The sequence below is a fragment of the Gymnodraco acuticeps genome, unplaced genomic scaffold (genome assembly GCF_902827175.1).
Source record: "Gymnodraco acuticeps unplaced genomic scaffold, fGymAcu1.1, whole genome shotgun sequence".
NCBI classification, from domain to species: domain Eukaryota; kingdom Metazoa; phylum Chordata; class Actinopteri; order Perciformes; family Bathydraconidae; genus Gymnodraco; species Gymnodraco acuticeps.
In genome coordinates, this window is record NW_022990583.1 from 4,534,070 (window position 1) to 4,560,841 (window position 26,772).

The 26,772-nt window shown below is 41.8% G+C and overlaps 1 protein-coding gene across 3 annotated transcripts in view; it reads left to right on the plus strand.

Annotated features, from left to right (window-relative positions):
- The window catches only part of efna3b (ephrin-A3b), an 83,834-nt gene extending 57,465 nt beyond the window's left edge, over positions 1 to 26,369 (plus strand). For all 3 annotated transcript variants that reach the window (XM_034227964.1, XM_034227963.1, XM_034227962.1), the window contains 4 exons: positions 14,540 to 14,832; positions 16,194 to 16,259; positions 17,366 to 17,443; positions 22,999 to 26,369. In XM_034227964.1, coding sequence (XP_034083855.1) covers positions 14,540 to 14,832; positions 16,194 to 16,259; positions 17,366 to 17,443; positions 22,999 to 23,117 — 556 coding nt within the window. In that variant the 3' untranslated portion in view covers positions 23,118 to 26,369. The remainder of the gene's footprint in view (positions 1 to 14,539; positions 14,833 to 16,193; positions 16,260 to 17,365; positions 17,444 to 22,998) is intronic.
- Positions 26,370 to 26,772: the final 403 nt, after the last annotated feature.

The following is a 26,772-nucleotide window of genomic DNA, read 5'->3' on the forward strand; positions in this document are numbered from 1 at the left end:
AGCAAAGTAATGGATGGTGGAGTCGGAGGCCGCTGCCTCTGATGTTGCTTTATCTTCTCTCTGAACACCCAAAACCAGATTGCTCACAACCTCCACGGCCTCGCACAGGAACGTGTGCTAAGCAAATCGCCGACCGCACGGACCGACAATAAAGCTCGGGTTTGAATTTCAATCAGCTCGTGACCGGGAGGAGGGATGGAAAGATGGAGGCAGGCAGGCGGGAGGAGGGTGCTGATGAGAGGAGGAGAGATAGAAGGATGGAGGGAAAGAGGGGAGTGATGAACGGGTCAGTCCAGTGAGATAAGGGAAGGCAGGGAATGGAAAAGTATGAAAGTGAAAGCAGATGGAGATATTTTACATAGAAGCAGATAGATGGATGACAGGGGATGCGACGAGGGGACAGGGCGGAGAGATAATTACTAAGATAGAGAGGGAAGTAAACGACAGGAGAGAAAGGAAGGGATTATGACTTTACACCACGGTGGAGAGACTGGCAGAGAGAGAGGGAGAGCAGGAGCTAGGAGGAACAGGTGATGTCGAACAGAGTCAGAAAACACTCAAAAACAAAGTGTTTGAAGGTGAGTAAGGACAGTGAGTGAGAGAGAAAGTCCTTGCCAGAGGGGACAAAAAACACACAAACACTGTTGATTCATTTGTCTGGTGTGTTTTTTTGTAATGTCAGCAGAGCCTGTTTGTGTTTTTTTTACACACATCTGTTGAGGTGTACAATTACTTACTCATCAATGTATACAGCATCAATCCTTAGCCAGCTGCACATACACACTGCCACCATTCATAAAGGCACAACAAATGCCTCCCAAGACATGACAGCATCTTTTCAAATTCCTGAAATTGGCTGAATGAAAGTGCCGTTAACAAGGCAGGGAGTCAGCCTGTCAAAGGAGCTCCACAGCAGGTGAGGTGAGCAGGTGGCACATCTGGGTTCAAGAGAGATATTTTTAAATCTCAAACCAGAAAGCAGCCATATACCAATGACACATACTGGAGGGTGTAGTATCCCACAGGAAGAAGGTGGTTGAATGAGAAATGGAGTAGTAGGAGGAGATATTTTAAGCATCCAGGTTTCCAGAGGTAAAAGTCCTGTTCATTTTGAGCATAGGAAATGTTTGGTGACTAGCAGCTTGGGTGGGCTTGAAACTATTGTGGTTGAATCATCAGTATAAAAGATGAGCTACAAAGTATGAAAATGATATAGTCAAACTATAGTCTATATGAATTGGATATAGTCACAGTGACGTCTACCGTTCGTTTGTGAATCATCACCAATATATTGGTTTGAGAAATGAAGTTTGCTGCTTGGTAAAAACATATATAAGCTTATTCATAAAAGCGAGAAAATGAGCTACTACTTTCAAAATCCAATATGTTGGTGTAAAATCAAGTTGTGTGATTTTCTAATGAGAAAGCTCATGATCAGTGCAAGTTCAGACAGAAATGCAATGCATATTTTACAGTTGGTTTTAATGCCGTTTTGGGTAAATAACCCCAACAATCCAAAAGTTAATTACACAGGAATTACACGAGGCAAAAATGTACTCTGCTCTCTGTCTAAACACACCTTTATGCATGCAGTCAACACTCTACTTTAGATAATGTCTACTGTGCTGCAGTCTTTTTTTGCAACAATCAAGCATTTACACAACATGCCTCCAACTGGCTTTTTCTCCATAGCAACAGCAGTCGGGGCTCATGGATACCGGAGTAATAAAAACCACAGCAAATTGATGGAAAAAATACACATAAATGTTTACAGTTGTTAAATTATACAGGCAGTCTGTGTATCGGAAATGGAAAATGCCTGTGGAGACACATAACATAAATATGTAAATTATAACACCTGCAAGTACAGAAGTTGGCAACCAAAATTGGATTCCTCCAACTTCTGCCCTCTGCTGTGAAGGTGAAAACAAGGTGGCAGTTATAACATCTTGGAAAGTACACGCATGCTGCACATTTGCTCCAACTCTCATTCTATCCTCATTGTTGCAAAAATATGAGAGCTTTTCACCAACCCGAATGGGCTTTTCAGGCCACAGTGAGAACTAACAAGAGAGCAGCGCCCATTAGCATATTGATGTCTGCTGCACCTGGGCTGACACGTTTTTCGGGGAAATGAGATGGCAGGATGAAGAAGGAAGGGCTGAAGTAGTAAAGAGATCAGATAAAGAAGAAGCCCGCCTTGTAGCTGTCCTGTTTGCTCCTGTCTTCGTCTGCATGGATGATAGAATATGACGCTGACTTAGTGTCAGACTCCTCGCTGACACATAGTGTAGTTAGAAAGAGAGAGGGATGTGAGAGAAAGGAGAGGAGGGAAAGGGTGAGGAATGGAGGGAAGAGATGAAGAAGGACAGATGCCTCACCCAGTTGAAGTCTGTGTTATAAGTTTTGTAAAATGTGAGTGAGTGACTCTCTTCCTGAGTCGTTCTATTTTTCTTCTTCCTCCCTCACCTTCACGTGTTGTCCATCGCACCATCCCTCCCTGCTTTGTTCTCTGTTAACAGTTTCCCTGTCTTCGCTCTGTATCTGTGCATTTGTTGTCGCTCTAGCCATGAGTTGGGCCATTTTCAGATTTAATGTCACTGTGACTTTGACTCTCTCTCTCTCTCTCTCTTCACTCTCCTTTCATATTAAATCTTTATTCCCTGCAGTGGAGGGCTGATAGTGACAGAGCCTGACGGGGGCCGCCATGGTAAAGAAAATATAGAGTGACAGCTTAGAGGGGTGGCACATGTGTTCGCGTGCGTGTGTGTTAGATAAAGAGCGGAACAAAGACATGTGTTAATGTTTCTCTGTCTACTGTTATTATGCGACAGCTGATTGTAATGTATTTAGATTAAGACTAGAAATGTGACAATTCTACACAACTGCTGGATCCCGTCTCTTTCCTTAATGTGTGTTTGCGTGTGTGTCATTTTAAGTGTGTGCATGCCTTTGCCTGTAATAGGTGTGCTCTGTCAGCAGAAAGTTGGCACTGAAACTGATAAACCATTATGCACGACGTGGGAGTGCATGTTTATGTGCCATTTTGTGTGTACGTGTGTGTGCGAGTTAGGTTTAATGATCTTTTTTGATGGTCTGGTGTAGCGGATATTGAGATGGATGGTCCATATGCTCTTTATGGTCCATACATATTTCATATTCCAGCAGCAAAGCAGAGCAGGCATTGCTTATATGGCCGAGATGTTGCACTGGGACGTGGGCTGACTTTATGAGAGCTCATATACTCATCCCACTGCTTTGTTCCCTTTGAATAAACGCCCAAGTACAAATAAATACAACATTTTTCATAACATTCGCCGAAAAGATACCTACAAATCCATAATCCCTAATGTCACGCATAGAATGTCAGATCTTAAATGGACCCGCGAGGCCGCCGGCTTTATTATCCGCTGATGCATGTCACTCACTGCGAGAGAGTTGTTTAAAGTAATAAACTGCAGTTTCTATAAATGAATGAATGCTTACTTTGCTACTCTCCATTTGCTTTCATAAAAACACAAAAGCGATTCAGCTGATACCTTTTTAATTTCCTGTTCTTTCTTGAGCAATACCCCTAGGCACACATAAAGTGTATTTTACGCTCCAAGTAGCAGCAGAAGTTTGTTTTGAATTAAACAGATGAGGAGTTCAATAGTTGGGATGAAATAAAAAACCTACAGGAAGTCAAACCTCATCAAAAGAAAGTGCAGACGGAAAGACATCACAGCGTTTTATATTTTGCTTAGGAAATTATTAACTTTATTTTATTGGTTGGTGGGTGGGAGGTACAGGGCAAAATTAACTACTGTAGTCTTTGCTGGAATAATAAAAAATAAAGAAGGTCTATGTGGAATACCTCTTAAATTAAAGCAGTAAGTCACGGTGAAGCTGCAGCAGCGCACTGACCTGAGCTGAACACCCACACAGATGGGTGGAAACATTTTTTTTGGAATAGTGGAATTGCTTTGTTAGAGTCATGATACAATGATACCTGTAAGAGGTGGTTTGTCACCCTCCACTGATTTATTTCAAAGAACTGCTTGGGATGTGGAGGCAAAGTTCTTGCATTGTGAGTGTAAGTAACTTGTAAAAAGGGACTTTGTTTCGAACACCTGAGAATTCTGGTTGCAGGAACATTTCCTTTCTCTTCCCTAAACACAAGCTCACATCCACCAGGTCCACATGAATGCACATTTTGCTGACTGCCTTATGATGATTGACAGGTCGCCGCCACATATAGGCATATTGACTTCATGTGAGAGAGAGGGAGAGAGGGCGGGGACGACAGATTGATAGGCCAGTAGAGGAAGACAGAAAGGGAGGGCGAGGTGTGTGAGGACGTCAAAAAGATTGAACCTGAAATGAAAAATTGAACGCGAGACGGATGGAAGGACACTGATAAGGATGGAGAGACAGAGGAGGAGAGTAGGGCAGAGGGAGTGATAGTGGGGGAGGCAGAGGGAGAGGGGAGGGAAATGGGAGAGGGATGTTCCACTGATAGACTGTCGAGTCTGACAGTCTGCTTATGTTCAGTGGAGAGAGTCGGTCACATCATGAAATACTGACACCCACAAACACGGATCCACAAGCTTGTAGAATCAACAGGATTTAAAGCTTAATGTGCGTAATCGTACACTCGCAGGTTTCCTCAAACTACACTTTATTTACTAACATTTTAATTGCCATGCAGGGATCCAGCAGGTGTCCTGTTGTTATCTGGCTTCAAGCTAACTACGTTCTGTTGCTTCTCTTTCCATCATTGTCCTGCTGCGTTTTCACTATTGTTTGTATCGACTTTCACAGGCTTTGCAGAGTTTAAGTTTCTGACAGGTAATTTACGCTGCGAGGGGGATATCATGCACCGGGGCCGAGTCAGTGCCCTGTGTTGGCTGCCTCTGGTAACATTCCTCTGGCCCGGTTAGGAGGCGTAATGGAAGATAGCGAGGCAAAGCTTCATACGGTTGCATCTGTAGAAGCCCCCCGCAAACACACACGTCTTTTTAGCGAAACACTGCACATCCCAAAGTTTTAGTTTCCACTCCGAGTGCATCACCATAAGTTGTTTGTAAGCCTATTGTGTGCAGAGTTCAAATCTGGCATTGATAGATTTTTAGCTCATTCATCACAAAACAAAATATTTTTGTTTCTGTTATCACTCTGGCCTGCACGATGTGGAAGGTCTTTGCACTGAAACATCTGTGCTGTGATTTTCTTTTATGTTCTGCTTTGATAAAGAATACAAATAGAAAACTCTCCAGATGAAGTGAGGCTGAACATCGTTGGGTTTCTTTTTGAGTGCAGGCCTTTTTTTTATCCCCTCATTGTTTTACTCCATTGATTCCACGCAGCAGATTTATTTGCCTAAATGGCTAATTGAGCACTTATCGCTTAGATTAGCATTGTGCCTCAATCTGCATGCTTTAATTTCAGGCCTTTGTAACCGGGTATATGCGAATACATTTATTTAATTCTCCACGTCACAGTGCATTAATAGAACATCCATAATGCTCGAAGTGTTCGAGCTCAATGTCATCTTCAGTCTGACAAGAATACCCAGACGCATTTAAACACTTAAAGACTTCATGCTGATGTCTGCTATACATCTCGCTGCTCTTTTTGTGTGTGCATTTGAGTGTGTGTGGTTACCGTGCCCTGAGACTAACAGCTCTTCTATTTGCCCTGAAAACCTAAGTGCTCTGTTTCTGCCCTTCGTGTAGTAGTGGGTTTTCAACACTTTCTAAGCAAATGAAAAAGTCTGAGAGATGAATTTAAAGTAGGTACAACTTAACATAATATCAGAATAATGCTTCTTTTTATTTTGCACTGAAACAGAGTACATTTAATACAAAAATAACCTTTCCTAATTTCACCTTTGGCTGTCCCCCATAGTATCCACATGAAGTGTTGCTGGTAGTACATTAAATGACCTATCCACATTTTGCCTGTAGCCGTTAGTAACACACCCCTGCTTCCCCGTCTGCTTTTAGCCTTAATCTTTGTTCCTTTGCAGCCACACTGAGACAGACATCTACTCCTGAAAACGCCGTGACACTGAATTTGCCACAGTAATAGCTGATGATTTGTGATCATGTGTAATGGTAATAAGTGGTACTTAATTAGCCATTAGAGAGACAGAGGGGAGATGGTGGATAAAGGGGATAGATGGGTTTTTGCACAAAGCAATGAACCCCTGTAGCCCCCTTTTTTTGTTACAATAGCCGCATAGCTAGGGCTTCTTCTGTCGTCATGGAGACTAATGTTGAAAGCCAGCTGTGGTTTTGTCTTGGAAGCCCATTAGGCTGGAGCTCAGTTGGCACTCCTCTCTGTCTCGCTTTTCTTTCTGGCTTCGCCTCCTTGGACTCACAATGGCCAAAATATCCTCTCCGTGTTTAACTTGTCTCTTGATATCGGACATGGGTCAAATAACGGTTGCAAATCATTCAAAGCTTTTGTTTTACCCTATTTGAAGTACTCGATAGATGATTTTTCCCCAGTTCTCTTAGCCAGTTGGCAGTGCAAACAAAAAGGAAAGTGAGTTTTAAATAGGTTCCTTTAGTAGCTTATATAGTCGCTCCCACCTACAGCGCGGGTCAAGTCGGTTAAAACGAGTGCAAGCAGATGGAGAATTATTAGCGAAAAGTACATCTGACCCATGTCTGCGTGATAGATGGCCCTACTTCTCTTTCCACATTGCACTTTTGTCTGGAAAGCATTGTTTCTCGCCCATGGTCTCTGTTTAATGTGGCTCAAGAGAGGGATCTGAGTAATGTTGTTGTTGTTGAGAATGGTTGATCCCAGCTCCGGAGCTCTTTTCCCTGCAGCCCTGATATTCAAGCCTCCAGACCCTGACCCAAACACATCAGTCAGCGGGACACGGGTGCCATGTGACTCGGGCAGGAAGTGGGCAGGGAGAATGATTGTAATGCAGCAGATTGATCAAGTTTCACAGGACACCGCGATACTATCAATCTGTAGGAACTGTACTCACAGAGGAGTGAGAGTGTGTGTGTGGTTTTTGCACGGGCAGGGTCATGACTAGTGTTGTGTGTTTGGGGCAGAGAATCAATAGCTGGGTCAGAGGGTAATGTCTCACTGAGTGCTGAGTCTATACACAGCCATCAGACAGGATCACTATCAATCATCGGAGAGCTTAGGGAACATACACTGCCTTTCTCTTCTCTGTGTGTCTCTTCTCCTCTGTGGCCCAGTGTCTGATGGGATCACTATTGCTCATGTAAGGGCTTTGGGAACAGAGACAGCGGGAGATGTAGGGAAACCGAGAGATAGAGCGGGCCCAGGAAGGATTGATGTGAGCAAAGTGATAGAATAAGAGGGAGAGATTGGTTGGTATTGGCAGATTCTTGGTGAATGACACTTGAGAGGTAGAGGAAGCCTTGAAGTGGAGAAACCTTTGGAGCGTAAAATAGGCTGAGTAGGACGCTTGTGAAATGGACGATAAATTAAAGTTGAAAACTAAATCGATAAACACGCAAATTAAGTTAAAGACCACTACTCCCGGGCTCATTCACGGGTTAAACAACATTTGTCTTGATCAAAGTGCACTGTCTCTTCTCCTTTCAGTTGTTGTCGTTCATCCTTTTTTCCTTCCACGTCTCTGATCTCCTCTTCCTCCAGCATTTGTCTTTGTATCCAGCACGTGTTCCACCATCTGTTGTTTCTTGCAGTTGTTCATTTCATCCATCCATCTGTGTCACGCGTGTTCGGACAAACCCCACAAATAAAAGCATGAATGATTGATTGCAAACATGCATGTGCAGGAGGACATGCTCGTCGTACACATAATGGGTTTTGAACCTGGCTCTGTGTGAAAGAGAGACAGCTCAGTGCAGAGGGCTAATAACGCCTGCCATTAGGTTTCGTGCTGCCGGAGCACTCTCTCTCACACCACACAGTCAATATCTACAGGCAGAGAGAGGGAGAGAGAGGGAGAGAGAGGGAGAGGATGATGGATGAGGATCAGGAGGAAGGAGGGGAAAGAGAAAGAGTGCTTAAGAGCTCCAGAGAAGTAAGACAAGAGCAGAAAATTGAGCAAACGAGGTAGAAGAAAAGTGTGGAAAGAGAGAGAGAGAGAATGCTGCTCGTGTTATGGGATCATGTCCGTGCTGCGTGTGAGGCCGCTTGGCAAGAAACACTGTTAGCTGTAATACTTTGATCAATTACCAATGACGAGCCGTGTGTGTGTGTGTGTGTGTGTGTGTGTGTGTGTGTGTGTGTGTGTGTGTGTGTGTGTGTGTGTGTGTGTGTGTGTGTGTGTGTGTGTGTGTGTGTGTGTGTGTGTGTGTGTGTGTGTGTGTGTGTGTGTGTGTGTGTGTGTGTGTGTGTGTGTGTGTGTGTGTGTGTGTGTGGCCTTGAGAGAAGGCAGCCTATTCCAGTCTGTTGGACACACTCTCGACAGCTATTGATTTCAATGAGGAGAATTTAGAACCTGCACTACACCATATCTGGACACACACCCTCAGACGCCCCCTTACACACACTCTCACAAACCCACCTGCCCAGGCATGTTCCTCCAGTGGTTCAGGAACAAATGATTGAGGGATGGAGAGGAGAAGACTGAAACAAGGCAGAAGATAGTATAAGGGAAGGATGGCTCTTTTTTGGCAGCTGTCACAGGTCAATATCTTCAATGTCAAACAATATTGAATCAGCTGGCATCACTAAAGAGCATGTATACTAAAGAGCATGTATACACACATTTGTTTAAATACTCTGGTCTGCTTCCTCTCAGACAAAAGCCAAACTTAGAAAGTAACAGAGGAAGTGAGAACAAATGTAGGCAAGGAGACAACCGAGCGAGGCAGAGGGAGTGGGAAGAGGATGGAGGAGGAAGACTCCTGCCTGTGTTTGATGAGGGCCTCATTGATGCTACAGATTTCTGGGAGTCTCCATTCAGCGGGGGAGCCATTCAATTCGCTCTGAGTCCTCCTGCAACAATGTTAGCACATCTGTACCAAACTGAGATGGGATTAAGTATTCCGGCCTCATGGGGACGACTGTCTTTTAAGTCCTGATTGGCAATCATTTGTTACACTGCTGGACAAGTTTTAATCCAGCCCAAACTTGTACCTATCAGCAGTGACTCCTTTGATTTATTTGACCTTGATTTACTTAGGCATGCATGCTTTTTTGGCAGTTACACACACTGACAACCACGCAATCCAATCAGCCACCTGTGGTGTTCTACTTTTTGATTGTTGAGCACTTAGTCGTTTGAAAGAATAAAAAACAGATGTCCATGTGAGCCCTCTAGGAGTCTAGGTCAAGTCCTCAGATGCTCCTTTCTCACATGTTAGCATTCACTGTGCGTAGTTATCTTTTGCCAACTAGCATGTTTTTACATGATGAAGTAATTAGGAAGCTCAAGAATCTTTGAAGAAAGTTTTCTCTTTAAGTCTTAATGATTTTGTATCTAAGTCTTAAAAGGTTATGTAAGGTCAGGTGATATTATACGATCGCAGTTCTGTAAAAGAAAACTGAGAAAACACACATTTCCAGCCAACGGCGTCGGAAAGATCTGAATTGGTTAATAAATGAAGGGAAATATCTTGAAAATTGCCAAAATTAATCATAAATCGGATTCCTACAGTTACAAAAAAGGCAAATAAAAGCCCACTCGTCAACTAGCATTGATATGTGAAACTGTTGTGAGGCTTGCTACCTGATGAAGGTTATTTTGCTTTAACTACTTTCTTTCAACATATGCTTGTGGGTCTTTATTATGAAAAATTAAGTAAAGGATCTTTTTCATATTAACTCGTCTTAGTATTAAGTCACTACAGAAGTCACTAACAACATTAATGGTGCCTGTGTTTTATTCAAGTGTCTGTGTTCGTTAGGCAGTGAGCCAGCATTCCCAACTCCATTGGCCAATTTCCCTTTGTTGCAGAAACATTGTGTGTTTTCAGCGTAACTCCATGCTATAATCCTCCAACCTCTCCTTTTCCTCAAAGTCTGCCATCTTACCCACAGCAGAGTTAGTTGGTACTCTAAGCTCTGGTTACAAAAAGGAATGATTGCTCTTACTGTCAAAGTGTTTTATCGATGTACAGTTCTCCAACAGGCCAGCCAGATGACAGGCAGGCAGGGGTTAACGCTGTGGCATTATGTTGCCCATGACTGATTTATAGGCAACATACTCCCTCTCACACACTCTCTGATGTGATTTTACAGTAGTGACATTGATCCAGGCCCACTTTGATCTTGCTCTTAGCTGTTGCTCCCTCGCGCTATCATCCTCCGCTCCCTGGTGGCCAGACTCTGCAGCTTTTAACCCCGACTACCCCTCGTCTCATCTTATAAACCCTCCCATCTTTCTTTCCATCCTTCCATCGCTCCGTCCCCTGGTGGATCTGTAGATATAAGTGTTCTTTTGCTCATCGTGGCCTCTGCTGTGCTCGTCAGATTTGTTATTGTCGATGAAGCGTCCCGCTCCGTCTCTCAGCTCTCGCTATCAGCTTCAACTAACCAGGTGTCGCGATCGAGGGACACGACACAAAATGAAAGGGAGGCATCAGGAGAGAGCACAGGAAAGCAACACACCATACAAGCTTCTCAACCTGTTACTATCTGTTTCGTTGTGTCCGTCTGTTTTGGTTTGAAATTGAAAAGAGAAATACTATCTAATAAACTCTTATCTTCAGTCGGAGTGGATTTTCAAGTACACTTTTATGTAAAGCTGTTTTAAAATTTAAATATGTATTGTATTCTCTTACGTCTTAAAGCAAGAAGAATATGATCGTGACTGGTGTGGGGCTGTCACACCAACTTTGCACAAAGGAAAGGGCACATTCCCAACACACAGTTTATAGCCGATTGCTTCACTTAAAGGTGGGGTAGGTAATTTTGGAGAAACCAGCTCGAGTGTGCTAGAATTTTAAAATACACAGCCGGAAAAAATCTGCCACTTCCTTACAGAGCCCCTCGGGCTGACAGGCAGGTAGGCCATCCAGTTGTTTTAGCCGGGCCGACTAAAATGATTGGTCGTGCTTTTTACAGTACTACGGCTTCTACAGATGACATTTTTTTATGGATTTTTTGTCAAAGCACTTCAGATATTCATTGCTATCGGGATGTTAAGAGCATTCCATGGAATATAACAAAAAGTGTATCTCGTGCCGGTTTCTCAAACTTACCTACCCCACCTTTAAGTGTGAGTCATAGCGAAGACAGTTTATGGATTTTTGAATCGGTTGTATAAAACAATTCAGTACATTATTTAAATCAACTTGTACACATCAGCACATGTAGCAAAGTGGTTGATAGAAAATCATGTTGACACTGTCTGACCAGTACAAAATCATATCAAATGAAATACAAGACAATACAATGTCTGTGCAGTAAAACATACTTTACTTGAATACAAATATATCCAAGTACCGACAATACCAGGGTTGTTGTTTTTTTGTTTACTCATAACATAATGCTTTACTTTCAATTAAACCAATCCATCCTCAGGCAATTTCAGGTTAACAAATTGCTGTTTCACTTCTAATCATATCATCCATTTTGTTGGTTGCTGATTAAATTAACACCTTGCACTAACATGACACAGTATAAATAATGAAAATGTCGTTGTCTTGAAACAATTTAAAAACAAACATTTCAGGCTAAGGATGAATGTCTCATGAAATTAAATAGCTTTTTAACGTTTGCAGCACTCATTTAACACGCATTTCTTGATTGGAGACATTTCTAGGAACTTTTTTTGTTCTTCAAATCCATAATCAGTGATTCACTCCCAAGAGACACCTCCTGTTGTTTTGGTCTTCTGGAAGCAGAAGTGTTTGCAAAACCTTAAAAACGTCTTAAATATCCCACCAACTGGATATATTTCAGTACAATGTGTGTGGATTTAGTGCAATTGGTTGGTTTTATTACATTTTAAATATACAGTAATTTTTTTTAACCAGCTTTCTCACCAACATACATTTACTATAGACTTGTCATAGCATTAAAAAAAAATCATAGATGTTTCTAATACCATTAATGATGTCCCTGTTCAAGTACTATAAGTGCAACAATCCACGTAGAAAAACGTTATTTGCTACATCACTGAACAAAAGAACAACGATTATTGGAAACATTAATATGCCACTTGCTACTAAAACCCAGTTTGTCACAAGTGCGCACAAAGTCAAGTATTGCATTACGGTGTACAGGATTATTCCCCAAGGCACATTTATTGTGTCCATGTAAATGTATGACTTATATCATGCTTTTAAATTCATTCAGATTGTTTTAAAGTCCAAGGATTCCCACCGCTCCTTTTACATGACACAGACTCACTGTTAAGACACACTTGTTCTAAATGACCTCCCTCTTTAGTGTTCTACGTGTGTTCACACCTATAGATGTCACCACCTCAAATATGAAATGTCGGCAGATGAGATGCTTTGATATCTCACACAGAGATGCATACACAAACCAAAGCAGGCGCACAAGCACAAATACACACACATGCACAGTGGGAATCCTAACGCCAGCTTTTATCTTAGAGAAGTGATTTACTTTCAGATTACTCAAGATGCTCGGAGTTGCCCTCCCCCTCATTTTTCTCTCTTTTTTCCACCATTATCCCTTCATCTCAGAGAACTTGCTTTTCTTTGGTAGCGTAAAACTCTCCCACCGCCTCTTTTTTTCTCTCTTCTCCATTCTGGCTCTCTCTTTTTTACTCAATTTGCATTCACGCCTCCCTGGTGGAACTAAACTCATCCCTCACTCGTGTTCTTTCTCTCTCCCTTTTTTTTGCATTCACTATAAATATAGTTCCCTTGAAGCATTTCCCCCTTTTTTCTACCACTAATACCCTCTGTAGGCTAGTTAAATGATGTAATGAGAGAAAGTGAAGAACAGAGAGGAGAGGAGAACGAGAGCAAAGGATGAATGTTGAACAATTAATCTTCCCTTCATGTTAGTCTGAGCGATAGGGATGAGAGAAATGGAGAGGAGGGGGAGAAAGACAAATTCATGCAGGATTTGAAGAGAGCGTTAAGGAGTGATGGAGAGAGGGACACATTGGAAACAGTGTTTCGATCTTCATTTAATAATTGAATAATAATCCCCCTTGAGACATGACCTAGAATTGGCAAAGAGGAAGAGAGGCAGCATCAGAGTGAGGATGACACACTGCTGCCCCCTTGTGATTTTATGATGTCACCACTTTAACATATGAGCGTGTGTGTGTGCTCACATGCTCATCAGCGTGTGTATGATTTACAACTGCAACCTGTCTTTGTCACACAGATATAGGCCTGTGTCTGTGATGGGGAGAAAAAAAAGGTCTGGGATGTCAGAAACAAATCTAAATCTATTTCACTTTGTCATACACACTACACTACACACACTCATACACTCGCAGAGACAGGTTCAGACCTTATCTTCCTGTCAAGACGAGATTTTTTTTGGGGCTGATTTATGAGCTTTGGGGGGGGGGACGTGGCGAGGATGTTGACGTCTGACGTGAGCGCAATGTTGTGCTCAGGTTGATGTACGAGCGCTGGGGTTAGGAGACAGCACTGCGCTGACACCAGAGGTAGGAGCGGCGGCCCTGGGGCCCTCGGCCCGTACTGAAGAGCCAGCTCCGCATTCTCCGCATGCAGCAGCCCTGCAGCCACAAATACACACACTCTTTCACACACACCTGCTTTCTTTGTGTTATTAATAACTCAATAACTCTCAAGTAAAGATTTATTTGACCCCGGGTGAACATTCAAGCTAAAACGCATGCATCCGAAACACAGTATGCCTTACGCTGACATGTTATGATGTCTCTGCAGTGAGTTATGTGAGTGTTTGGTTAAGGCTAAAACAATCTGGGTATGTAAAAATATTAAATATTCCACACATCGTTTGGAAATAGGTGACAATAAGCATTCATGTTAAATGCTAACTGCTATAAAATGAAACAAAAAGTGCAGCTACAATTAGATTGCACTACTCGTTGTTCCATTATTTACTCAAAATATTGTGTGTTATGTGTGTAGTAGTGACACATTTTTAATTATATTGTTCATTGTAGAACCCCATTCTATGAAAAAACATAATCATGTTTTGCACATACAAACATTGTAATTTATAATGCGTGTTGTACATCTTAATTACTTTAATTGCTCTGTGTGCTAAGAACTATGAGCTGCATTCAATGCATGTTTTGGCAATATAAATTATATTTATTGTTATTCACTAAGGCTGATACATATTATTAGTATCCAGGGGCAGTTTAGACATAATACTTAAAATCTGCCTGACAGGCAAAAAACTGTTATTTCCTCTCAAATTGCACAAACATTTAATGATTATCCGAGGGGGGAAACAATCAAGAACATGTCCAATTATGATCTGTCGACTCTAGTTAATTCAAAATGGCCTGTTAAAAATTAATAGAAAATGCAATTATTTTTAATGTCTAAATGAAACACTTTCAATGGTTGTAAAAATGATTGTAATGATACAAAATGTATATTCTGCAGCGCTGTGTTTATATGAATTCTGACTGTTTGCCCTCTCTCTGTGTGTCCAGTCTGCGTAGGGAGGGCTACACGATGCAGGTGAACGTCAACGACTACCTGGACATCTACTGCCCTCATTACAACGACAGCCAGCGCATGGTGGGCACCGGCGAGCAGTACATCCTCTACATGGTCAGTTACCGCGGTTACAGGAACTGCGACCCCCAGCTGGGCTTCAAGAGGTGGGAGTGCAACCGGCCCCACGCCCCCCACGCACCCATCAAGTTCTCCGAGAAGTTCCAGCGCTACAGTGCCTTCTCGCTGGGATACGAGTTCCACGTTGGACAGGAGTACTACTACATCTGTGAGTGAAACCAATATCATGATGAAACGTATCAATATGAAGCTGTCTTGAAGTGGAAAGTAAAATATATTAATTACAGTAAAAGCTTGTGAGACTAGAGCCATAATGTGACAAACACACACTGTAATTATTTTGGGGATTTTGAGTGGATTTAACGATTAACTCAGTTAAGACCCTCCTTAGGTAATTTCAGTGTAACAAATTGTTGTTTCACATCTGATCAAATGACCCTGCAGATTGTTAATCAAAATAACAACACTTCGTGGCAATATGTCAAAGTAAAAATAATGCGTTTTTAGCGTTTAGAAGAATGCATTATAAAAATTAATGTTTAAGATAGAGTGCTGCACTCTTAACCTACATTACTTGAAGGAGACGTTTCTAAAAACCTTTTGTTTCTGCAATTCGGTAATAAGAAAGCTGATCGAGACACAACTCATGTTTGTTTGGTTTTATGCAGGCTTGTTTTTGAAAAACCTCAAAATGCCTTTATTTTTTCAATTACCATGTAATATATTCAAATTCTAATATTCAGTCATAATGGGACATTTGGTTGGTTATATATTTTTGTATTAAAGACAATTTCACTTTTTTGACAGTAAGACAGAATGCACAATACCAGGAATGAGGCTTTTCCTGTCCTCTCTGTAGAGGAACATGTTATCTTTATAATACATAGTTTTAATTATGATATATTATAGAATACAATATTTTCTATAATATATCAGAAGTCGCTCAAACTATCAAATTTGATGATTTATTTTTGCTGAAATGTGCTGTGTTCAAAACACAAAAGTTGTCTCAAAGCTGTCATTTCGAATTTCTGTGCCATTACTCTGCTGCATTTAGTAACCTCCAATAAAAACACCTTGTGAACTTACAGTTACCACAGTTGCTGTTTTCGGGTTGGAGAAACTAGAACTGAATGCTTCTTTCCTGCCATACACAGAGTGCTCATTTCACTCTGCAGTAATGTGTACAATAAATGCAGGCCTATTTTTAGGAAAGGCAGTTGTAAGTCACAAACAGTTGCTGTATAATTGTAGCTTGTTGTCCAGTGCTTCTTGCAATAGTACAAAATAACCCAAGCGCAGCGATGTAGAGAACGTTTGATGTTATGTGTAAAATTGTATGTTAGCTGTGTTTATTTTGGAACAGTCCCGTCTGGCTGATAGATGTTTCATGAGGTCAGCATCAGCGCCGACACTGATCCAGTTTGGATCGGTGTTTTATTTCTGATATCTCGTTTACATGTGAAGCAGCAAATCCCAACTTTTGTCTGTTTTTTTAAGCAGACCACTGAAAGCATTATACGCATGTGAACACACATCTTTATCTTTGTGCATTCTGTGTTTTTACAGCCACGCCCACCCACCATCACGGCCGCAGCTGTCTGAGACTACGAGTGTACGTCTGCTGCTCCACGGGTAAGTGTATGTGAGTGTGTGTGTATGTATTGTATGTGTGTGTGTGCGAGCATTAGTGTTTGACCTATAATGCAATGCTAGGACGTGTTTGCAGACAGTACCTGCATCCATCTGGACACTCTACCCATCTGGCAGGCTACGGGCTCCCCACACACACACACACACACACACACACACACACACACACACACACACACACACACACACACACACACACACACACACACACACACACACACACACACACACACACACACACGCTGACTGCATACAGATGCATACATAATCTAAATACAGTCTAAAACAGGCAGAGCTATTAATACTCCTGCTGAGTTTCCCCTGCAGCATTTTCACTCGCGGCACAGAACCCCTCTTGCTCCTCTTTTTTTTTCCCGCTTCTCTCTCTCTCTCTTTTTCTGACTCTCTGTTCTCTCTCTCCCTAGTCCCCATCCACAGCAGCAGAGAGGAGCAGCTCCAGCTTTGAAGACCCTCACCCCCGCCTCCCCCCCTTCTCACCTCCTCTCTCTATTCCTCCCTCTTTCAGCCCTCCCCCCTCGCCCCCTGTCAGAATCCATTTATTGCTGTGTGCGGTCAGTGGGTGTCTGTGTATATGTAGTGTTAACCTTTCCATCTCGCTCTCCTGCCTTCCTTCAATCTCTCACACACACTCACTCACACACACTCACACACACAGACTTTGATCCCTGGCCTGTCCGGTCCTTTTAACTTCCATAGCCCTGTAGTATTAACCTCTCCTCCCTTTCACCCCCCTCCATCGCTCGCCATCCCTTTTCACACACTGCCTCTCTTCAGTTTGATCTGCCTCCCTTCACCTCCCATCTTTCAGCCTCTTTTTCTCTCTCCTTTTTTTTCTCTCCCTCTTGTTCTGCTGGTTGTGTTGTGGCTTGTCAGTCTGTCTGCTCCGGGGTATTTATTTTAACCCCTGCACCTTTTGCGTTGCTGCTCTCTCACATGTTTCTCTGAAGATGTCAGGTTGAATCTCATTAAAATCTTTTGGGTTGGAGCAGTGGTTTAACCCATGCTCTCTCACCCTCTCCCTCCTTCTTTTGCCGCCTCACTCAATGACCTCTGTGTCTCTCTTTCAGCCTCTGACGTGGATGATGAGCCAGAGCCTACAGAACCAGACTACACGCTTAGACCAGGCCTAAAACTGGAAGATAGTGGTGAGTCACGCACACACGTAGTCGTTGAGTAAGTGTGGAGCACTTACATCCGGCCTGTCTGAATTCACAAAAACAGACATACACTCGTGTTTGTCATTCAGATCATAACAGCCTCAAATCATGGCAATTATATGATACACACTTTTCAAGGTGCCGTTAAATGATTATTAATGTTTTATTCTTACTTTTAACAAATCCCATAAACTGACGTGTGTCCATGTGTCTGTAGCACTTCCTGAACAGGTCACACACATATTAGTTCATTCTTCTTTAAAGCTCAGCGATTAAAGCATCTAAAAATTATATTTAGTTTGTTAAGTCACATCTACATTTGCATCTCTAAACAAATATCATTATTTTAATCAGTAACATATCATCTTTATCTGTCCTTTACTGCCTTATGTTTGATTAATAAGCATGTAGGTATCTTTTAAAGACAATATTGTGTCCTTGGGCAGAAATTAGAGCTTATTTTTCTTTCCAATCGCTTTCTGTCAGGCTACATTCAACCATGACAACGTCCCCTAATAACAAAGTCAGGTTAGTCTGGGCAGCATAATACCGGTGAAATAAATGAGCAAATCAACATTTTTAGTGATTCAAAGCTTCTCCAATTTCTATTATGGTAGCTGGAAAATTAGAGGGCACTTATCAGACATATTGTAGTAATCAAACGCACGATGAAGCTTTAAATATAGGGTGGACAAAAATATGAAAATGGAAAAAATATTCCCTAACCAACCCTGATGTAAATTACACACTTGTCATTTGATGGGATTTATTGACAATAACAAAAGAATAACATGCTGTAGCTTTATTATCTGAATACTGACAGCACTTTAAACGTTCATATTTGACAGCAGAGAGACCAGTTCAATGCATCAAAAGTCCAAAATGAAGAGCTTAAGTTAAATGTGGCATTTTCAAAAGACGGCTTCAGCAGAGTTAACTTCACAGCACCAGCTGGCTTGGCAGGCTGCTGATCCCGCTAAACAACTACATGCATATTCATCTCACACTCACCATTTTCACCCGGATATGCAAAGAACACAGAGTTTCATGGTGAGTTGCAAAAAAGAAGATATTTATCAGATTTGCTGTAACTTCTAAATCTTGTGCCCCTAGTTTGTTTGTGTTGCTCTGATCAGGGTCACGAAACTTGAGGAAATCATGGCAATCATGCTAAATCTGTTAGCACTGGAACTGTATAAAATGTGGCAGCGATTTAAGGGGGAAGCAGAGCAGTAAATCAATAAGTGATAGGCTTTGGGATGATCATGTGCTTGCTGCTCAGTGTTATGAGCAGCACAATAACAACATGCACAGATAGCTTGGCCTGGCTACCCGTTACACATTCAGACATGTGGGGATCAATCATCATCCTGTCCTGCTTTCACACACCTCTCCAAGGTAGCTTGTAAAATATGGTTCTGTCAATATGCACGCTCGCATGCGTGTCAGTGCATAATAAATCAGTGTGTTCTCATAACTGTCATAAGAAAACGTATCACTGTGGCCAAGGCAGCATGTTGTTTGAGTTTGTGGAGATACCTCTCTTATTTTTCTTCCCTCCATCATTCTTTCATCTTGTTTTTTTCCCCTCACCCCATCTTCTTCATCCATGCCCTCCTCATCCTCCCGCTCTTTAATTCCCATCCTCCATGTTTCCTCCGAGCGCACAAGTAGAAACGCAGTGGAGGGGAAAGCCACCAAAACCAAGTTTATTCATCATTTGATGTGTGAAATTAAGTTTTTCCCACTTCTAACATTTTAGTTTGATATTAATCTTAGGGTTATCAAATGCACGAATGTTGTCACAGTGGTGTGAGCTATGTAATAATAGCTTTCATTATCACAGATCGAAGTAAAGTAACCCATAATTGTGTTTGTCTCTACATATATATCACGTTTCCACGCCAATTGTGCACATGACTTTATTCTCTGCACGTATCAAAATATAGTCAAATAACAGAATACATATAACCTTTAACTGAAAATCAAACATTGCCGAATAAATTACAGGTTACACAGAAGAGTATACGGAAAAGAAAAAAAGTTATTTCCACAAAAGAACAGTTGAACAAATAAAGAATGTGAGCTACATGAAAATACTGCTAATATGAAGTGAACTGCTGAAACAATAGCAGAGCACAAATTACCCCGGCTCCTGTGGGTCATTTTCACCTGTAGTCTTCTGTGTTCCCAATTAAATTAATAGGATAACTCAAGTGGTTGAAGAGGAAGTGAGGGAGCCAGCAGGGAGCTGTGGAATTAACTGAAAACAAAGAAGCAGAGCAGTTTCCTATTCCCCTCCCTCGTCCTTCTGACTGCCGATTAGACTCATCACATCATAGCTTTAATTACTCGTATTCAATGTTCACACAAACACGAGGCAATGCGCAAACTGCTCCGTTCAAATCTGCCTGATTACCGTGTCTGAAAATGTTCAACTAAGCTGAATGTAGCAGGCTCTCTCCCCTTCACTGCTCACAGTTTATTTCCTGGTCGCTGCCCCTTTCAATCAGTGTCTGCAGCTCAACAGTGGTTCCCTCCTGAATACGGCCTCTAGTATTAGATTTCATTTAGATCTCATTTACGACACAGATGGAATGGTGCTAGCAGGTCCCCGTGCAGCCATGTGATTACTGATGTCTTTCAGTGGGAGGATACTCATTTACCAGCCCTGTTGGCTCAGGTTACTGCATCTGACGATCAGGTCCGGAGAAGAATCTTTAATGAGGTTTATTGTCCTAATTAGCACTCCGTTAAGTGACAGTGTGGATTGGTTAGTTTGCCACTGAAACATCAGGCTGATTATCAGTAGGCAGAGCGCAGCACCAACTAACTGTTGCCTCTGCTTTTATTACATTTATTACTTTACATCCAAAAAGTGTTATATGCTTTAGTTATACTTTGAAAGGTCCCATATAAAGGTCTTCAAATCGTATACAGTATGTAGCAAACATTTATAATTTAAGTGTCAAAAATACATTTGTGCATTATATCTTGCAATATTATTACCACCGACAATCAACACCCAATGCTCTCAACAACATGTCATCAACTTCAGATCCTTATAAGCGTGTAACTACTGTTAAAGGAAGGTGTATATCTTGTAGTGGCAAATTATTCTTCCTTTAGTATGTATATTTTTTAGGTTGCTTATTAAGGGCATGACTTGCAAGAATATTCCATAATGCAAAAATGAAACCAAAAGCATCATGGAGCTGAAAAAGTTGTCTGCATGTATTAACTACTGCATGTATCAACGATTCTGATATGGAAAGCCTACTCATTTTTTGCCTCCATACAGGTATAGTCAGAGTCGCCAGGGGGTGCAGTGTAATAACATAATTGATATGAACCATGTGCCGGTTAGATGTCTAGACATCTTCAGGTGTTATCTCTAAAATCTCATTGGGCAGAAACATAAAACTAGCTTTTTATTTGATAATAAATGGCCTGTCGACTAACCATTAGTAATTTTCTGTATAATTAACACTAGCACCCCGCTCATTTTACATGTTAAAGACTAACCACCAGTCACAAGGAGAACTACCCAGCATCTTAAACAGTTGTCTACTGTCCTTTGTGTTTCTGCAGGAACTTTAATAAGTCTCAAGTTGAAAGACATGACTATAAACCAATCAGGGAGGGGCTATTGAAAGATACTAGTTACTCTTGGAAAAGAGATTTTAATCTCAATTCGTCTTTTACCTGGTTAAATAAAGGATATATACTATAGTATCAATGATGTCTCTAATCCTCCCAAACTTTATGGGGTTGCAATACTTAATCACTGGATTGACCCTCAAATGAGGACATTCTGATTCGGGAACACCACAAATCCTAATGTCGAACATCCCCACATAGTTGCATAGTTCCATAGTTCATAGTTCCATAGTTGCAACCTGTTGACAACTACAATTAAAGATAATTATTTTCACACATTTTATGTTACGAGTGGCATGGATTGTGTAACAATATACAGGTGGTTCCAGGTCTATCATTATACATACATAAATAATAGTGTCTGGGGTATTAAAGTGCCATATTTATATAGTTTTGTATAAAATGTTTTATGATCCTAAATGCCAATTAAAAAATATTGTATGTGAGAAAAGTAAGAAATACATTATATTACATGCATATAGTTTTATACTTACGCTCATACAGAAAACACTGCAGTCAATTAGCTACTGACACACACACACACACCACACACACACACACACACACACACCCCACACACTAGGACAGATACTCACAAACACAATCAGAGACTAAAATATCTCCTTGTTCTTGCCAACATGACATTCACATTCACATTCATAGACGCCTCTAGGTGTCTGAGCTTTCTAATTATCAGGCGGATGTTGTCTGCTTTTCTGTTCCAAAATGTAGAATGCACAAATGCGTGCACACACACCCACCCAAACACACACACACGCACACACACACACACACTGAAATACACACAGCTTACTCACTGATGTTTGGCGCAGGAACATGTCAGAAGGTCATGATGCACGTCACATGGCCCCTGCACAAACATCGCACCAATAACACGTGCTGATAATGATGTGTTTATCTGTGACAGCTAGTGAGAGACAGTGTGTACTGTAAGTGTGTATGAGGCGATTAGAGCCACACTTTAGAACCGGTCTTGCGAGATGCTCCGCAGTCTGCTGTTTTGTGTCTTCAAAACCACATTTCTATGTCACTCAGCGCCACAGTAACAGTGTCCTGACCCCCCCGCTGCTTGCTCGGTTACAGAGCGGTCAAAGCATTTAACCTGAGCTCCACCGCTGCATAGAGCTCATTAGATTCGCCAGCAGAGCATACCAGAAGAGGCCATCTCTTAAACCAGGTGTCAGCCAGTCATTACTCTGCTGTCTGACCCCCAGAGCAGCTGGAAAGCTAGATATGGCACCGAGTGGAAACACTGAGAATCTCCCCACTCCACCATTAACACAAATGCTCCTAATCAGCATCAGCCGTCCCGTGTACAGACTGAACATTGTGCTTCTGTCTGGCCTCAAGTCTCATTAATCAACTGACTTCAGAGGGTGTGTCAGGCCGCACGTGTGTCTCATAAGTGTTGGCGTGCTGAGAACTGTCTGGTGTTTTTCGTACGACTAGACATCAACGCAACAAAAGACTGCATACTATTTTTAGGTCATCATTCGCCAGATGTACATGCAGGGGGGTTTCCTTATATACGGTGTGTCTGTGTTAAAGTATGTAAGTGTGTTATAACAGCGTGTCACTTCCTGATAACAGCTGCAGCAGTCTGTAATGGCACTGCTGATGTCTTTGTAGTGGACTTGTTATATTTCAGTGGGAGTGTGTAGCTGTGCTGTAAGCTGCCTTTTTTCAGTCAGTCAGTTTCATTAAAAAAGTGTTTTACCAAAAGCCCTGCTGTGTAAGCAGATTATACCACAATAAGAAGCACAGATAGACTTATCTTCCCTTTCCTTGTACTGTAATGAGTTTTAAATGAAGACATTGCTCTGCTTCATTCTCTTTTTTTCTCTCCATTTCTGTTTTTCCAGATGAATATAACCCTTTCATTCCCAAACTGGAGAAGAGTGTCAGCGGAAGCAGCCCGTCCAGGGATCGCCTTCTCCTCACCGTGACGATGCTCCTTCTGGCCGCTCTCTTCATCTCCTAGCAACGGCCATACCCATCAGTGTCACCATGCCAACTAGCCTTGGGAGGGTGTACAGTATCAGCGGGTGGGGGAGTCGAGGGAGGAGGGGGGAGTCAGGAGAGAGAGGAGAGTTAAGATACCACAAATAGAGCAGAAGGCGAGAGGAGCAAGAAATTAGAGTTTTCACGCACCTGTGTGTGTGTGTGTGTGTGTGTGTGTGTGTGTGGTGTGTGTGTGTCGTGTGTGTGTGTGTGTGTGTGTGTGGTGTGTGTGTGTGTGTGTGTGTGGTGTGTGGTGTTGTGTGTGTGTGGTGTGTGTGGTGTGTTGTGTGTGTGTGTGTGTGTGTGTGTGTGTGTGTGTGTGTGTGTGTGTTCAGCTGTGTGTATGAGGAAGTGTGTGGTTTTCGTGGAGTTGAAAGACCTTGAGGCACTCGGTGACACAAACTGAACCGTAAAGTCAGCCTGTGCATACAGATGCAGGTGTGATAGACTGTGTTTGTGTGAGTGTGTGTTTGTGTGTCTGAACAAGCCACAGGTTGAGCTTGTTGAATCATGCACACCACACAAAGCATTTATACACCAGGAGAGGCCGGGCTGAAATCCTAGTAAAAAAAAAAAGCATCAAATCCACCCAACCAATTGAAAACCATTTGAAGACTTTCCCCTGGATGTGATTGGCTGAAACACTTCCTTAGAGCTAGTTGCCATAGTTTCTTGCAACAAGAATTAAACTGAACTCAAATGAACTGAATCAGATAGATTTAATGAAAACTGAACTGAAATTGCCTTTTTTGTTGTTGTTGTTGATGTTGATGCTGGAGACTTTTCCCAGTCCACGAAAGAAAAAAGGAACCAGCTGATGAACTGAGCAGGTCCTGTGTAGGAGACTAGTCGAAGTAGCTGATATTTCATAAACACACCCTGGGACTCCAGAAGCCAGTGTTTTAGTTTTCATCTCCGGTGTCTGCCGTGTCATCCTGTGTTCACCATCAGCTCGTCTCTATGGAAGGGGCTGGACGGGGTCCTGGGGAAACACAGAGCATTTAAACAATGAAGCATTCACTCAAACAAAACAAGAGGGGATTTACTGTAGATGTGCCATTGACACGGGGGGTTTGTTGATGTTATAAGTTGCTGTGTCACTTTTCTGTCCTGTATTTGAAGTACCGAGGTTAAGGAAGAACACGATGGCTACAGAGCAGCCATGGAAACATGCAGCAATACTGCCCTCCTCTCAACACACTGCAGGCTGTTTTGAGGAGAGCAAGAGGAACAGGGACAAAGGAGAAAGGACAGTCCCTCACACAGGCATCTATGAGCGGGTCCAGTCCTGGACAATAAGCAGCCCTCCACTGATCAATGTGGCGCAGCAGTCCGCTCCACCAATGCCATCTCTGTAAACCCATTCATCAGATGCCACATGTAAACGGTTTTCTGTTACTGTTTGATTGTTAAGTGTGCCTGAAAGAGAAAACATATGTCTGAGTGTGCCACATGTGTGTTTGAGATTGAGAGAGACTATTTTAAATGGTACTAACGGTCAGAAAATACATCCACATTATGTACATCTTATACGTATGAAAATGCAAAAATTTAAATAAAAACAAACTAAAGCAACAAGTAATATACAGTACATAAAACCAAGTGCTTTGGTGGGGAGCTGCGGCGATTCAAAACTCAAACAACTATACCAGTCGGTTGCTTCAGAATAGTTTCCATAGCAACTAGCACCTTATTCACCATGGTTACCCCACCCTGCCAACGATGGACTCTAGTAGGGCATGGCTTACCATAGTAGCTGATAAAAACGATGATGATGATGGTGAAGATGATTTTAGTGTTGATGAAGACCTTGATGGACTGCGAGCTGACCGGCTCACCCACCGGCATGTGAGGCGTTAAAGTACGCGTGTAAATGTCATAACGGACAAAGAATGGAATAACAATGTCTTTACATTTGCCAAGGTGAAATGTATTGTAAGCATTTTTACAAACTTGAAGCTCATTTTCCTTGTGGTTGTTTTTTAAATCTTGTTTTTAAATCTCTTATTTTTTAATTGCTGTGCTGAATTTGTTGTTGTCTTGGGATTGAGCCATATGTAAACCTGGGCTGCACTGTGTGAGTCTCTTTGTCAACTTTAAGGTTAAGCTATCTTGGGTTAGTATGATTTCCAGAAATATTAATATTGACAAATCATTTATGGCTGTGGTTCCCATCCCTTTTTTTTTTCTAGTGACCCCTTTAAAGGACAGTTCATCAATCATACACATAAGGATGACTTTACTCATGTTGTAAAATGTTTCCTGTCACACATAGGGACATTTTTAAAATCTGAGAAAAAATAGACCTACTGTTCAACCAAGAGATGATTATACTTCTTGAACAAGTCAAATTATCCAGTCATCTTAATCAGAACCGGAAAATCATAAGAAAAAGTCCAAAATCATAGCAGATATTGTGCGGTAGAATTTCAATTTTTTGCTTAACGATCCCATGACTCGTCAGATTTGTGTCTGGGTTAAGTCGACCAGGTTGGGAACCACTTATAACGTTTTATTTTCATCAGTGTGCTAGTAGTTCTGTGTAACCTTCCCCAATGGTTTGTGAGTTAGCTAGATTCTTTTCTCCACAAAACTTTGGAGAGCACACATTTTTTAATGAATGTAGCTCCTGTCACCCCAAACAAGAGTTTATACCTTTGGAAAAAAACATTGATCATGTAGTTTTGGAGCATCATTGAAATCAATACATTAGTGTGTTAAAGACCCAGGTGTATATATGGCTCATGATGGGAGGGTTGTGGGTCCTGGTGTGGAGGCAGAGGGTTACAAACTCTTCAAGAAGTTGCACTTAAGAACTTAGACACGAGAATAAGAAAGTGTGTGTGTGTCTGTGAGAGAGAGAGAGTAAGAGCCTATTTCTGTTCATCACTTCATCTCTGTGCAGAGCTTTAGCATCAGAGGCTGTCTGTGTTAGTGTGTGCTGATGTCAGTGTGTACATGTGTGTGTGAGCAAATGAATGGGTGAGCAATAGTCTCTTTGTTTCTGCTCTTCCTGTGTGTGTATGAGCGAGAGTGTGTGACCGAATGTTGTCTGGCAAAAGAAAAAAAAGCATTTAATAGTGTTGGAAACAACAATTACAATCATGTTTACCTTTCGACTGGAATGACTTTAAATGAACTTGAAAATAAAATGTAAAATGAACAAACCATAACAGAGGTTATAACAATGATCATGATAACAAAATAATAAGCTTACAAATATTACTTTTAACAAGATGTGTGTTCGGCTCTTTATTTTTCTCCCTCCCCCCCCCCCTCTCGTGCCCTTTTCGCTCTCTCTTTGAGGATCTGAAAAAACAGAAAACATGCATGGAGCTAATCCAAGACAGCAGATCGCAGGAAATGTTTTTCCTGGTATATTCACCTCTCTATAGATAATGTTGTTTGGGAGCCCACAGATGTGATTTTCCATATCAAAGTTGGTGTGGCGCTCTCTCCCTCAGCAGTAATACCTTTACACGCTCCGATTAGGAGTGATAAACGCTTCAATCACCAGCCTCACATTTGAATGACAATGGGCCCAACCTGCAGTGTGTACCTGTATGTCTGCGCTGGTGATTGAAGGATAAAACTGCTTCTAATGTCAGAGCGAAGCCAGGCTCACTGATCTTCTG